This window comes from Sminthopsis crassicaudata, chromosome 3 (genome assembly GCF_048593235.1).
Source record: "Sminthopsis crassicaudata isolate SCR6 chromosome 3, ASM4859323v1, whole genome shotgun sequence".
Lineage (NCBI taxonomy): Eukaryota > Metazoa > Chordata > Mammalia > Dasyuromorphia > Dasyuridae > Sminthopsis > Sminthopsis crassicaudata.
Genome location: NC_133619.1, coordinates 615088379 through 615100620, shown reverse-complemented (window position 1 = coordinate 615100620; position 12242 = coordinate 615088379). Strand labels below are relative to the sequence as shown.

Here is a 12242-nt window from a genome sequence, read left to right as displayed (position 1 = left end):
TGGCTGTAACATAGCGATGTCATTTTGGTCCTCTTCCAGAATGAAGGCCCACCAACCAATGAATAGTGTCTCAGCTCTATTTGAAGTCTTCAGTGTCTGAAAACTTAATGACTAATTAGAAAGTGTCTGGGTCTTTTGTTTGTGGGGATTAATGGAAGTGACAGAGTTTAATTATAATTGAATCTCTGGGCTTTAGCTTTGAGCACAGTGAATACTTAGGAGAAAAAAAAGGAAAGTTCTCTTTGTTAACCAGAGGAAGACTTGAACAGACTTTATCTGGAATCTTTTAGAGGATGTCTCAGCCCTAAACTTTGAGAAGGAGATTTGTTATTGTTTGTCCTGTGTTCTGGAAGAGGACCAATGATATCAGGAAAGTGACTTGCAGGTGAATCGGATATAAGTAAAGAAGGACTCTGCAAAGTCACCAGTCTCACTCTCTCTCGTGAGGCTAGATATCTAGCTCCAGTGACCAGGATCAGGATGACTGGAGATGACCTTGGATGCGGTGGGAGACCTTGACCTTTTGAAGCTAAGATCTTCAGCAGGTCTCAGTTTGACTGAGGCAATACCCATTCAGTGATTAAGGTTGGGCAAGAAATGAAGTAAAGAATGACTTTTTTCTAGTCAAAACAAACAAACAAACAAACAAAACCCTAATATAAACATGGGATTTTTTTTTAAGCTATGGGTTTTCTTCATTAATAGATAGATGTTCTACTTCCCAACAAATTAATGTTTCTATACTACAATTGAGTGAACGAAATCCTGACCTCCCACCATTAACTCAGTATGTTTTTGTTTGTTTGTTTTTGTTTTTTTTTTTGGTAAATCAAGCAACCTTAAATTTTAGTTTTGGGGTTTCTGTTCTAAACCTTGTAAGTTTGGCTTCAGTCAGACAGGTGCTCATCAAGGAGGAGGAAAGAGGATGCTCTCCAAGCAGATAATTTACAAATCCAGTTTCAGACACTCTTTAGCTGTATCACTTATTTTGCCTCAGTTTCCTTTTTTGTTAAAATTACAGAGCAGCTAGGTGGTGCAGTAGTTAGAGCACCAACCCTGAGTTAGGAGCATCTGAGTTCAAATTTGATCTCAGACACTTAACACTTGCAAGTAAGTCACTTAACCCTAACTGCCTCAGCAAAATTAACTAACTAACTAACTAGATAGATAGATAGATAAATAATAAACAAACAAACAAACAAACAAATGAAAATAACAGAGACTTGAAGGCCTCTAAGATTCTTTCCAGCTCTAATTCTTGGATCCTGTGAAGTTTGTCTCTCATAGACTTTTTGGTCAAAATACAGAACACTGAGTGTTCCCCCCACCCCAGCACATACTACAGTTATTCCTTCCACATCGTGACTTTTCCCATTGCAGTTTTAATATATCACTGGTTGGTATAAGAAATTAAATGATAATTTTTGGGGAGTTTTACATAAGTTGTGAAGGCCAGCAGAGGACACAGAAAAAAGTTTAGAAACTATATATGTGTAGTATTGTATAACATCAACATATTTTATCTTTTAACCCCTTAATAATTCAGACTTCTCTGGAAGGGCCAAAATTTTTTTATGTGGATTTTCCAGATCATAGGGATGCCATTCCCCTACATTCCCTTATTGTGGAAAGGATAATTGTATCGTGCATTCCAATGCACTGATCTCCAATCTGGCATTTCCAGCTCCCTTTCAGACATCTCAAACTGGATGTCCAGTGGACATCTTAAACTGAACATGTCCAAAGCAGAACTCAGCATCTTTCCCCCTAATAAACCTCACCTTTCCTATGTCCACTGTGGGCAACGCTACCTTCCCAGTCCCTGAGGATCGCAGTCTAGAAGTTGTCCTGAACTTTTCATTCTCGCCCACCTTCCATACCCAAGTTGTTGCCAAGGCCAGTTGATTTCATCTTTGTGACATCTCTCCCATGTGCCCCCTCCTCTCCTTTGGTGCAGATCCTCATCTGCTCACTCCTGGGCTACTGCAATAACTATGGGAAGTCTACCTGCCTCAAATATCTCCCCACTTCAATCTGTCCTTCATGAGATTTTGTCCTTTAAAGAGATTTTCTAAGACTCACATCTAATCATGTTAGCCCCTACTCAATACATTCCAGCAGCTCCCCTTGACCTTCAGCAAATATAAAATGATGTTTGACATTCAAAGCTCTTTCTAACTGGGTCCTGCCAACATTTCCAGTCTTTTTACATCTTAGTCCCCCAAATGTACTTTCCAGTTCAGGGACACTGGCCTCCTCTAACTGTTCCTCAAACAAGATACTCCATCTTCTGACTACAGGCATTTTCTCTGGCTGTCCCTGCCATGCTTGGAATGATTTCTCTCCTGCACTCTGACTACTGATCTTCCTGGATTTCTTTAAATCCCAACTAAAATCCTACTTCTCCAGGAAGCTCTTCCCAACCCTCTTAATTTCAGTTCTCTCTCTTGATTGTTTCCTATTTATATTGTATAGAACTTATTTATATATAATTGTTGCATGTTTTCCCCCATTAGATTTTAATCTCTTTGAGAGCAGAAATTATCTTTTGATTTTCTTTTCTTTCTTTTCTTTTTTTTTTATCCCCAATTCTTAGCTCAGTTCCTGGTACATAGTAGACACTTAATAAATGTTTATTGAATTGAATTGAATCAAATTATGTAGGTATAAGAAAGAAAGGGAAACTGAGATAGTATGATGGGCTAGAAAAATCCTGGAAAAAAAGGCAGGACTGCCAGTCCAGGATCTTCTGTGGATATAATGTATGACTCAAGAAAGTCATTCCCTTCCCAGTCTTAGTATCCTCCTTTGGAAAACTAGGTTTTTAAACTAGATGATTTCTAAGGGCCCTCCCAGCTCTGACTCCCTGTGTTCTAAGGGCCCTCCCAGCTCTGACTCCCTGTGTTCTAAGGGCCCTCCCAACTCTGACCTCCTGGCTTCTAAGGGCCCTCCCAGCTCTGTTATCCTGGGTTCTAAGGGTCCTCCCAGCTCTAACATCCTGGGTTCTAAGGGCCCTCCCAGCTCTGACCTCCTGGGTTCTCAGGGCCCTCCCAGCTCTGACCTCCTGGCTTCTAAGGGCCCTCCCAGCTCTGTTATCCTGGGTTCTAAGGGCCCTCCCAGCTCTGACCTCCTGGGTTCTAAGGGCCCTCCCAGCTCTGACCTCCTGGGTTCTAAGGGCCCTCCCAGCTCTAACATCCTGTGTTCTAAGGGCCCTCCTAGTTCTGATACTCTGTTTTTAAAGATCCTTCCACCTCTGACTTCCCGTGTTTTATGGACCCTCTCAGTTCTAATATTCTAAGGTTCTCCCAACTTTGATATTTCATGTTCTAAAGGTCCTCCCTGCTTTGACATCTCTATTCTAAAGTCCTTCTAAGCTCTGACATTCTGTGTTCTAAAGGCCCTCCCAGCTCTGATATCCTGTGTTCTAAGGAACCTTCCAGCTCTGACATTTAATGAAACCTCACTGATGAATCAGTCCTTTACTATATGACTCTCTTTCTTATTTAGCTCTTTTTATAGGTTGGATTTTTCTAGCTAGGATAGATTGAATTATCGGAGGTCAGGGCACATTGGCAGCCCAGCTGGGCCTATGGGAACTGCCCAGGTAAATGTAAGTTGTTGAATCAAGAGCTGCCTAGAGGGAGATCTGGGGCTGTGGGTATGGGGACTGGGATGATCTGGGAGGCTGGGGTCATACTCACTATCCACATAGAACACTCCCACTTTGTCCGAGTCACTGATGGAAATGTAGAGAACCATTTCGTAGCCTTTTGGAAGTTGGGTGGGGCCATTGGTCCTCAGGATCATCCGAGACATGTCCTTCAGGTCTTCAGAGGGACAAGGAGGAGAGAGCATCAGTGAGATGGAGATGTTTCAGGGTCCATTGGTCCTGTGCCCTTCACCCTTCTTGCTCCCCAGCAGTTCCAAGCTGGAGTTGATGCCATGTCTAGTCACATCAAAGTATCTGGCACAGTAACCTCAAGCTTCCCTTCTGTTCCCTTTTGGCTCCCAAGAAAAGGAAAAAAAAAGAGACTGTCTTTCCCTCCTCCTATCCCCAGGGAACATGTGCCTCACCCCACCCAAAGGACCCCTTGGAATCATCTCTATTACCTTCTTTGGTGTAGATCTTGTTGTCAGAACAATCTTCCTTGGGCAACCAGGGGATTTCCCTGTCACAGTTCACCAGCAGGATGGCCCCCTGGCCATCAGGGCCCCAGGTCCAGGATGCCTGTAGACAACATGAGTTGTGAGTAACAAGCCTCTCTCCTCTTGCCCCCTGGAAGACCAATACTAGCCACTTCTCCATACCTAAAACACATGTCCCCATTACTCACGAATAGGAAGGTTTCATAGGAATGAGAATCAATATGATCTTAGTCATCTAGATCAATTCCTTAATGGAGGAAACTGAGGAACAGAGTGGGAAAAGTGATTGTGATTTGAACCTAAGCTCTTTGATTTCCAATCTTGTTTTCTTTCCATAATACATATTGCTTTTGAGAAGGGCCTGGGTTTGAATTCTGACTCCACCATGTACAGTATAACCTTGAGAAAAATCATTTACTTACCATTGTTAGTTTTTCCATCTGTAAAATGGGGATTTTGTAAGGCTTATACATGGGAAAAACCTTTATAAACTGCAACTATAATTAGCGGCTGTCATTATAGCATCACAGGCACAGTCGGACTCAGCAGGGGTTTTAGAATTATTTTAACCCAACTCTTTCACCGTATGAACAGCTAGATAGCTCAGTGGACTGAGCACCAGGTCTGCAGTTAGAAAGACCTGAGTTTATATATGGTCTCAGATCTTTACTAGCTGTGTGACTCTGGACAAGTCACTCTTTGCCTCAGTTTCTTCATCTGTAAAGCGAGCTAGAGAAGGAAATGGCTAAGCACTCCAGTATCTTTTCTGAGAAAATTCCAAATAGGGTCATGAGGAGTTGGACACAAGTGAAAGTGAATGAACAAAAACAACAGTCTCATTCTACAAGTGAAAAAATAGAGGGTCAGAGACATTAAGTGACTTGACCAATATATACAGCCAATTATTGTCATGGCTAAACTTGATTTCAGGTCTTCTAGCTAGTCTTCTTTCTACCATATCAAATATTCTCCTTATTAATAAAGAATAGCACTCTTTGATGACTCTACTTGGGACACAGTAGATAGAGGGTGGGTTTTGGAGTTCAGAGGACTTGAGTTTAAACCCCACCTGATGATCTATAATCTAAATTAAATTAGCTGTTGGCAGTGAAGTGATTCCCAAGGTTTTTATTCTGAGATCTCTTTCAATAACAACTACAAAATGTATTATTAACCCTTAGGGTAATTTAGCATATTACTTATACTATTGTTTTAGTGTTATTAAGTACATACAGTAGCTGCAATGGTTACTTTTGCCCCCAAAACACCAAAATAAAATTTACATTGTATACTTATAATTACAAAATTTAAATTTAAATTTTAATTGTAACTGAAAATTTTAAATATACAATCACAACATTCTAATCATTAAAAAATACAAATATTTTATTTGGGATATTCTGTGAGAATTCAAAGGAAATAATCCAAGCACAAATCCTCACATGTTCTCTTCATTAAATTACAAATTTTGTTGGATGTAAATAACATTTTTGAAAGTTACAATAAAGGCACAACATAATTGGGCAATCATTTACTGCTTAAAGCATCACTGAATAATTTTTAGCTTGAATTCCCTGGGCTGTTGTCTTGAACATTTAAATGGGCCCTACTGGGCTTAGTCTCCCAGGCATCTGTGGAAAGAATTAGCTTTCTACATTAATGAAATCACAGAATTGGATCCCTAAAATGACTGTTATTTTGTATTTTACATTTTGAAAAACATTTTATGGACATAATTTCACTTGATTCTCACAACCATTAGAATTGAATTTCAGAAACTCTTTGTCTTTTGTCTTTGCTTTCTCAGGGCTTAGCATGGTACTTAGCACATAGTAAGTACTTAATAAAGGCTCAGTGGTTCACTGAACAACCCACAGGCACTATGGGTATTATGTGCTTTTTAGAGATGAGGAAACTGAGGCCCATTACCTTCCCATTAGTGATTTACATAGCTAATGTCAGAGGAAGGATTTGAATCTACCTCTCTCTTAAATATAAAACCAATGGCTTCCTCCCCCCTTTCCCCCAGATCATCATGCCCCTCATTGTCTCAAAGGAGCAAGAGGCTTAGATGAGCTTTTCTATTACTTCTTCTTGGAGAAGGGGATGTTCTCCTGCTTCTTTTCTCTTCACTTTGTATCAATTCATCCAGATCTTTCAAGGCTTCTTTAATACTGTCCCCTTCATCATTTCTGACAGAGTTCCAACCTTTTCACGTTACAGAAAATAAAACTGGAGTCCAAAGTGTCTAAGGCAGCATAAGTAGGTGGGATTTTAAATCTAGGTGATTCTATAAATTGGTGGGACTTGTGGTCTCTTGTCTAGATGGGAGGAGTGCTTAGGGATGTGAGTCCCCAGCAATTTTGCAGTAAGCACCCTGCCTGATCTAGCACAGATATTCCCTCCTGCCTCTGGGAGGCAGGCCTGTCAGCTGGCTTTCTTTTACTGGGAACAGGGAAGGCACAGAAGCTGTCAGGGGGAGATCACAAGATGAGAAAATTTATTAACCACTTGTCTATATGGAGAAATGGAATCCAGGAGAAGGGGTGTGCTCTACCCAAGGTCACATAGCCCATTTATGAAAGACTTGGACATAGGCCCTTGCCTCCCACTCCCCATTCAGCAATCCATCGTGCTTTAGGGTTACACAGACGGGCTTTCTTTTAATGTGTTCTGGCTTGAGACCTAGACAATGAGGCTTTTTACAGGGGCAGGTTTCTATTTTGGCTGACTCTGGGAAGCACGATTTATTGGGTGCTAAATTGGAAAGGGCAGCACTGTCTCGGGAGGCTGTGTTTTTCTTTCATTCCTAACAGTCTTATGACCATGTCACTCCTTGGTGTATAGGTGGGCTGGGAAAAGGAGAGTAGGACTAGGAAAGCACTGGGCTTGGTGTTCTGGAGGTCTGGGGTCTCATTCTAGTTCTACTGATGGTTTACCTACATCCTTTGGACCTTTGCCTCTGAAAAATGGGAGCTCCCTGAAGACAGGTGCTGCGTTTTCCTTCTTCAGTCTGGGAGCTGCTTGAGATCAGGGACTGACCATCTTTAGGCTATGCCTTACATCTTGCCTGACATTGCTGATTCAAGCCCCTTGCACCCACTCTGGTGTGCAGGACTCTTCATTGTTGAGGACATACCATATCTGACCCAGACCCAGCATTCTGTTCTCTGGACATCTCCATAGAAGACCTCCCCATGCATAGGACCACCCCTCCCTTTCCTCATTTAGAAGAAATGTCTAGAAATAAAAATAATAACTAGTGTCTATACAGCCCCATTCAAGTCTGCAAAATGTTGAACATGTTATCTCATTTTCTCTTTTTAAATATATGCTTCTTGAGGGCAGAGATCATTTCTTTCTTTTGATTTTTTTCTTTTCTTTTGGATATTTGTATCCTAGCACCAAGGACAGTGCCAGGAACAGTTAGCACACTTTAAAAAAAGTCATTCATTCAGTTGCTCATTTCTTCTCCTTCAATTTGGGAGCTTCCTGAGGTCAGGAACTAGGCTCTCCTCTCCACCCCAGACTGGGAACACAGTAAAGGCAAAAATTCTATCTGTCCATGAATAAGAATTTACAAATATTATCTTATTTGATCCCCACAACAGCCCTGTGAGGGAGGTGCAATAATAGCACTAATAATAACTGTTTTTGTCCCCTTTTTACAGATGAGGAAACTGAGGTAAACAGAGATGAGGTGACTTGTCACACAACTAGGAACTTAGTCAAAGTTTTTGTTGTGGGCTGATCCACTAGTCACTAGTTGCCTGGAACATTAAGCCCCACAGGGGATGGGAATATGCTGACTTACCTTCTTAGGATTGTTCTTTTCCACAACTCCATCTCGATCTGCATCCACATCCAGGGAGATCTCTGTGGTGAGAAGACACAGCCATCAGATCACTGTAAGGAGTTGTCCCTCAACTGACAGATTGGGGAAGTTAGAGGTAGGGCTTTCTTCTCCACTGGGACAAGGAGGGGAGGCAGCTACATCTCACCCAAATGGTCTTCATTCTCTCTCTCTTGCCTTCTCTATTCCCATGATAGCAGTAGGAGGGAGGTTGTTTAAGTCATTTAATTGAGCCTTGTTTTGATCTGAACATCACCTGTGTTCTAAATCTAACTAACAAAGTACTTTCCTTAGAAAAACCTTATGATATGTAGTACATTTGTACTTCCATTTTACAGATGAGGAAACCAAGTCTTTGTATCCCCAGTACCAAATAATGCCTGGAACTCAGTAGCTGTTTAATAAATCCTATTGAAGAAATATTGTTTGATGAGGAATTGTGAATGACTTAGCAATACAATGATCTAAGACAATCCCAAAAGACTCGTGATGAAACATACTATCTGCCTCAAAAGAACTAATATTATTTGAATACAAATTGAAGTCTGCTATTTTCCTCCCTCCCTCCCTCCCTCCTTCCTCCCTCCCTCCTTCCTCCTTCCTCCTTCCTTCCTTCCTTCCTTCCTTCCTTCCTTCCTTCCTTCCTTCCTTCCTTCCTTCCTTCCTTCCTTCCTTCCTTCCTTCCTTCCTTCCTTCCTTCCTTCCTTCCTTTCCTTTCTTCCTTCCTCCCTCCCTCCCTTCCTTCCTTCTTTCCTTCCCCTTCATTCCAGTCTTCTTGTACAAAATGATTAATATGTTCTACACGATTGCACATGTATAACCCATATCTCATTGTTTGCTATCTCAGGGAGGGGAGAGGAGAGGAAAAGAAGAAATAGAATTTGAAATTCAAAACTTTAAAAATATAAATGTTTTTAAAATTGTTTTAACATGTAATGGGGAGAAATACAAGTATATAATATTATATAAAACTAATATAAACAAAATCAATGTAACAATTGAGTTATATCAATATCATTAATAATTTAATAAATATTTATGAACATAATTCATTATATAGTTATATATTATATTTTATGCAATTCTACAATATATCTTATTATGTAATCATGTAATATCATTATATTATATTAATTTATAATATAATAGTATAATAATTTGAATTAATCATAATAAAATTGATATAATATAAAAATATATATGTCTGTTGTTGATTGAATGGATTGCACAGAGATGGGAATCCATGGATGTGGGAATGCCCCTTTAAGGCTATAAAGAAAACTGAATAATTAATATCACTGACTACTCTAAGATCCCCTAGCTAGTCTCAGAATCATGATCTGAACTGAGGTCTCAAGACTTTGAGTCCAGAGCTTTCCTTCCTCACCAGATTTCACTACGCCTCCACCCAGACGGAAAGCTGTTCTCTTAAGCTGCTATATTACAGCTGCTGCTGTGTCTATCACTCCTCTGCTTGCTGGCATTCACATTGTGCCTGAAGGTTTGCAAAGTATTTGATGTACATTTTTTCACTGGATTAGAGAAAGTACTTGAAATGTTTAGCCTAGAGAAAAATCTGGGCAAAGATGGGGGAAGGACATTCAGATATTTAAAGGGCTGTCTGATGAAAGTGGGGAATAACCCTGTTCTGTTTGCTTCCAGTGAGCTGAAAACAAAGGACCAGTGAGTAGAAGCTGATGAGACAAATGTTGGCTTGATAAAGAAAGACTAATGTTTATAAGCTATCCAAGAGTGAAACAAACCAAAGGAGGTTATGGTTGTTCAGTCATGTCTGATTCTTTGTGATCCCATTTAGGGTTTTCTCAGTAAAAATACTGGAGTGATTTGCCATTTCCTTCTCCAGTTCATTTTATAGATGAGGAAACTGAGGCAAACAGGGTAAAGTGCCTTGCCCAGGGTCACATGGCTAATGAGTGTCTTAAGGTCAGATTTGAACTCTGGACTCCCAAGTCTGATGCTCTATCCATCGCACCATCTCGCTGCCCCACTTAGAGGGACCTTCACATGGAGACTATCAAACAATTAGGATTAACCAAGCACCTACTATGTGTCAGGCATTGTGTTCAGACTGGACAATTCTTTTACAACATTCCTGACAAGTGGTTTCTTGTTTAAGTTGAATTAGATGCTTCCTGAAGTGATTTCCATCTCTGAGATTCTCTCTGCCTTAATTTATATTGAGTCCAATCTACTGTGCTTGCTACCTAGACCTAGAACGTAATAATAGCAACAACTCACATTTCTCTATTACTTTATGGTCTACAAAATAATTCCTCATAAAACCCCACTGAAATAGGTAGTCCCATTTAACAGGGGAAAATAGGTAGTCCCATTTAACAGATTGGAAAACTAAGGCCCAGTAATGGGCCTTAATGGAAATTTATGCAGATGCTGAGGAAGAGATTCCTGCTTGGGTATGAAATAAACGACATATCCTTGGAGATACCTTCAGTTTCTGATTGCCAATGATTCTTGGAAGGGGCCATGGACCAAAGAATCTAGTCATGGGCTCCTGCCCAAAGAACCTTCCACTGGCTGTAACCTGGAGCCTCAGGCATACAGTGGGGGTCAGGGAGCATGTCAGTGTTGTTGGCAGGGGTTCCTGTCTCCATGGGTAAGGGAGAGGAGGGGGTCCTGGCACAGGAGGTAAATAAGGCGGCTGCCAGCCGAAGAAGGCTCTCTCAGAGAGATGAATTTCTCATTCAAATAGTGCTGAATTTCTGTGTAGCCCATTGAGCATTATGCCCTTCAAAGTGGGATTTTGGGGAATAGTCTTCAGAGCCACATAGGAGATCTTCTCTTATTCGTAGTATATTAGAAGGAATGCTGGATTAGGAACCAGAGGGCATTTTGTCAAATCCCAGCTCTGACACTTGGTAGGTGTGTGACCTTGGGCCTCAGTTTTTCCCATCTGGAAAATGGGAGAGCTTCATTCTATGATGCTTTTATATTCATGACTGGGTTTTCACTTCAAAAGTCTGCTTGTTGGCCAACCCACTGTCTAAAATGCCATCCATCCTCATCTCTTAGACACCTAGTTTTCCTCAAGACTTAGATTGAGGGCCATTTTCTACAAGAAAACTTTTCTTCATCACCCTGTCCCCAGGGAGCTGCTAATGCCTCCCTTATAAAATCTTTTCTGTCAGGTTTGTATCTAAACTCTCTATGTGCAGGCTGTCTTCTCCAGCTAGATTGTAAGCTCCCTGAGGAACGACATTTATTTTTGTCTTTCTTTTCCCTAGAACCTTAGGCCATAGAATAGGTGCTTAATCAATGTTCTTTGATAGGACAATTGAAATTCATTAGCTAAGATCAAATGTTTAGGAGGTGACTGGGCCGAGAATCAAACATAGGCCTGGTGAGTCCCAAGCTACTGGTCTATGCCCCACAGTGCAGCTTCCCAACTGTCCTTATTGCATGAAATAAAACTTAATGTCCAGAGCTCCAGTCCTCATGGCTAGCTGTGTTCAAAGTTTTCCAGGACTGTCATATATGAAAGCAAAATTAGACTTATTTTTCTTGGCCCCAGAGAGCGGGATAAGGAGTAATGATGGGGCGGGCCAGGAGAGAACTGCAGAAGGGATGATTTAGCCTTAGCTTAAGGAAAAACTTCCTCCCTTGTTATTAGATCTACCCAAGAGCAAAATGGGTCAGGCCAGGCCCTAGGATTTCCCTTTCCTAGAGATTTTCAAGGAAAGCCAAGATGACCATAATTGATTGGGTGACTATGTTGTCATGGAGATTTGCATTCTGGGATGGATTGGGTAGCAATGTCTCTCTCCATTCTGCTGGTTCCACCTCTTCTCCATCCTTCCAAATCTGAGGCTCTGTGCTTTCATTAAAGCCTAATTATGTAGCAATGGAAGGAGAGCTGTATTTGAAGGCAGGAGATTCGAGTTTGAAGCCTTGATTTTAGTAGTGTGACCATGGTCAAGTCTTTCCTCATTAGCTTCATTTTTCTCATCTGTAAAATGGGGATACTTTCCCCATCCCCAAACTTTGAGACTGCTTAGGAGCAAATCACTATAGAAATACACATTGTTATTATGATTATATTGGGTTTGTTTTATATAGTTCGTTAACCCAATCCTATCAGTTTATGTATTCTTCTTCCCATCCCACATCAGGCATCCCATTATAACTCCTTCCCCAATGATTTGGTCTTGGTGGACCATCTTTCCAGTGTACACAATCATAGGGTCATAGATTCAGGGTTGGAAGG

At 40.9% G+C, this 12242-nt stretch overlaps 2 protein-coding genes across 2 annotated transcripts in view; one reads left to right on the top strand and one right to left on the bottom strand.

Moving 5' to 3' along the window:
• LOC141564084 (protein-arginine deiminase type-1-like) overlaps positions 1-12242 on the top strand; it is a 386771-nt gene that overhangs the window by 173928 nt on the left and 200601 nt on the right. The gene's annotated exons all lie outside the window — the stretch shown is intronic.
• The window catches only part of PADI2 (peptidyl arginine deiminase 2), a 63306-nt gene that overhangs the window by 29594 nt on the left and 21470 nt on the right, over positions 1-12242 (bottom strand). Inside the window, exons 4-6 of the mRNA XM_074306101.1 lie at positions 7961-8022; positions 4111-4228; positions 3702-3827 (exon numbers count right to left, since the gene is read on the bottom strand). Coding sequence (XP_074162202.1) covers positions 3702-3827; positions 4111-4228; positions 7961-8022 — 306 coding nt within the window. The remainder of the gene's footprint in view (positions 1-3701; positions 3828-4110; positions 4229-7960; positions 8023-12242) is intronic.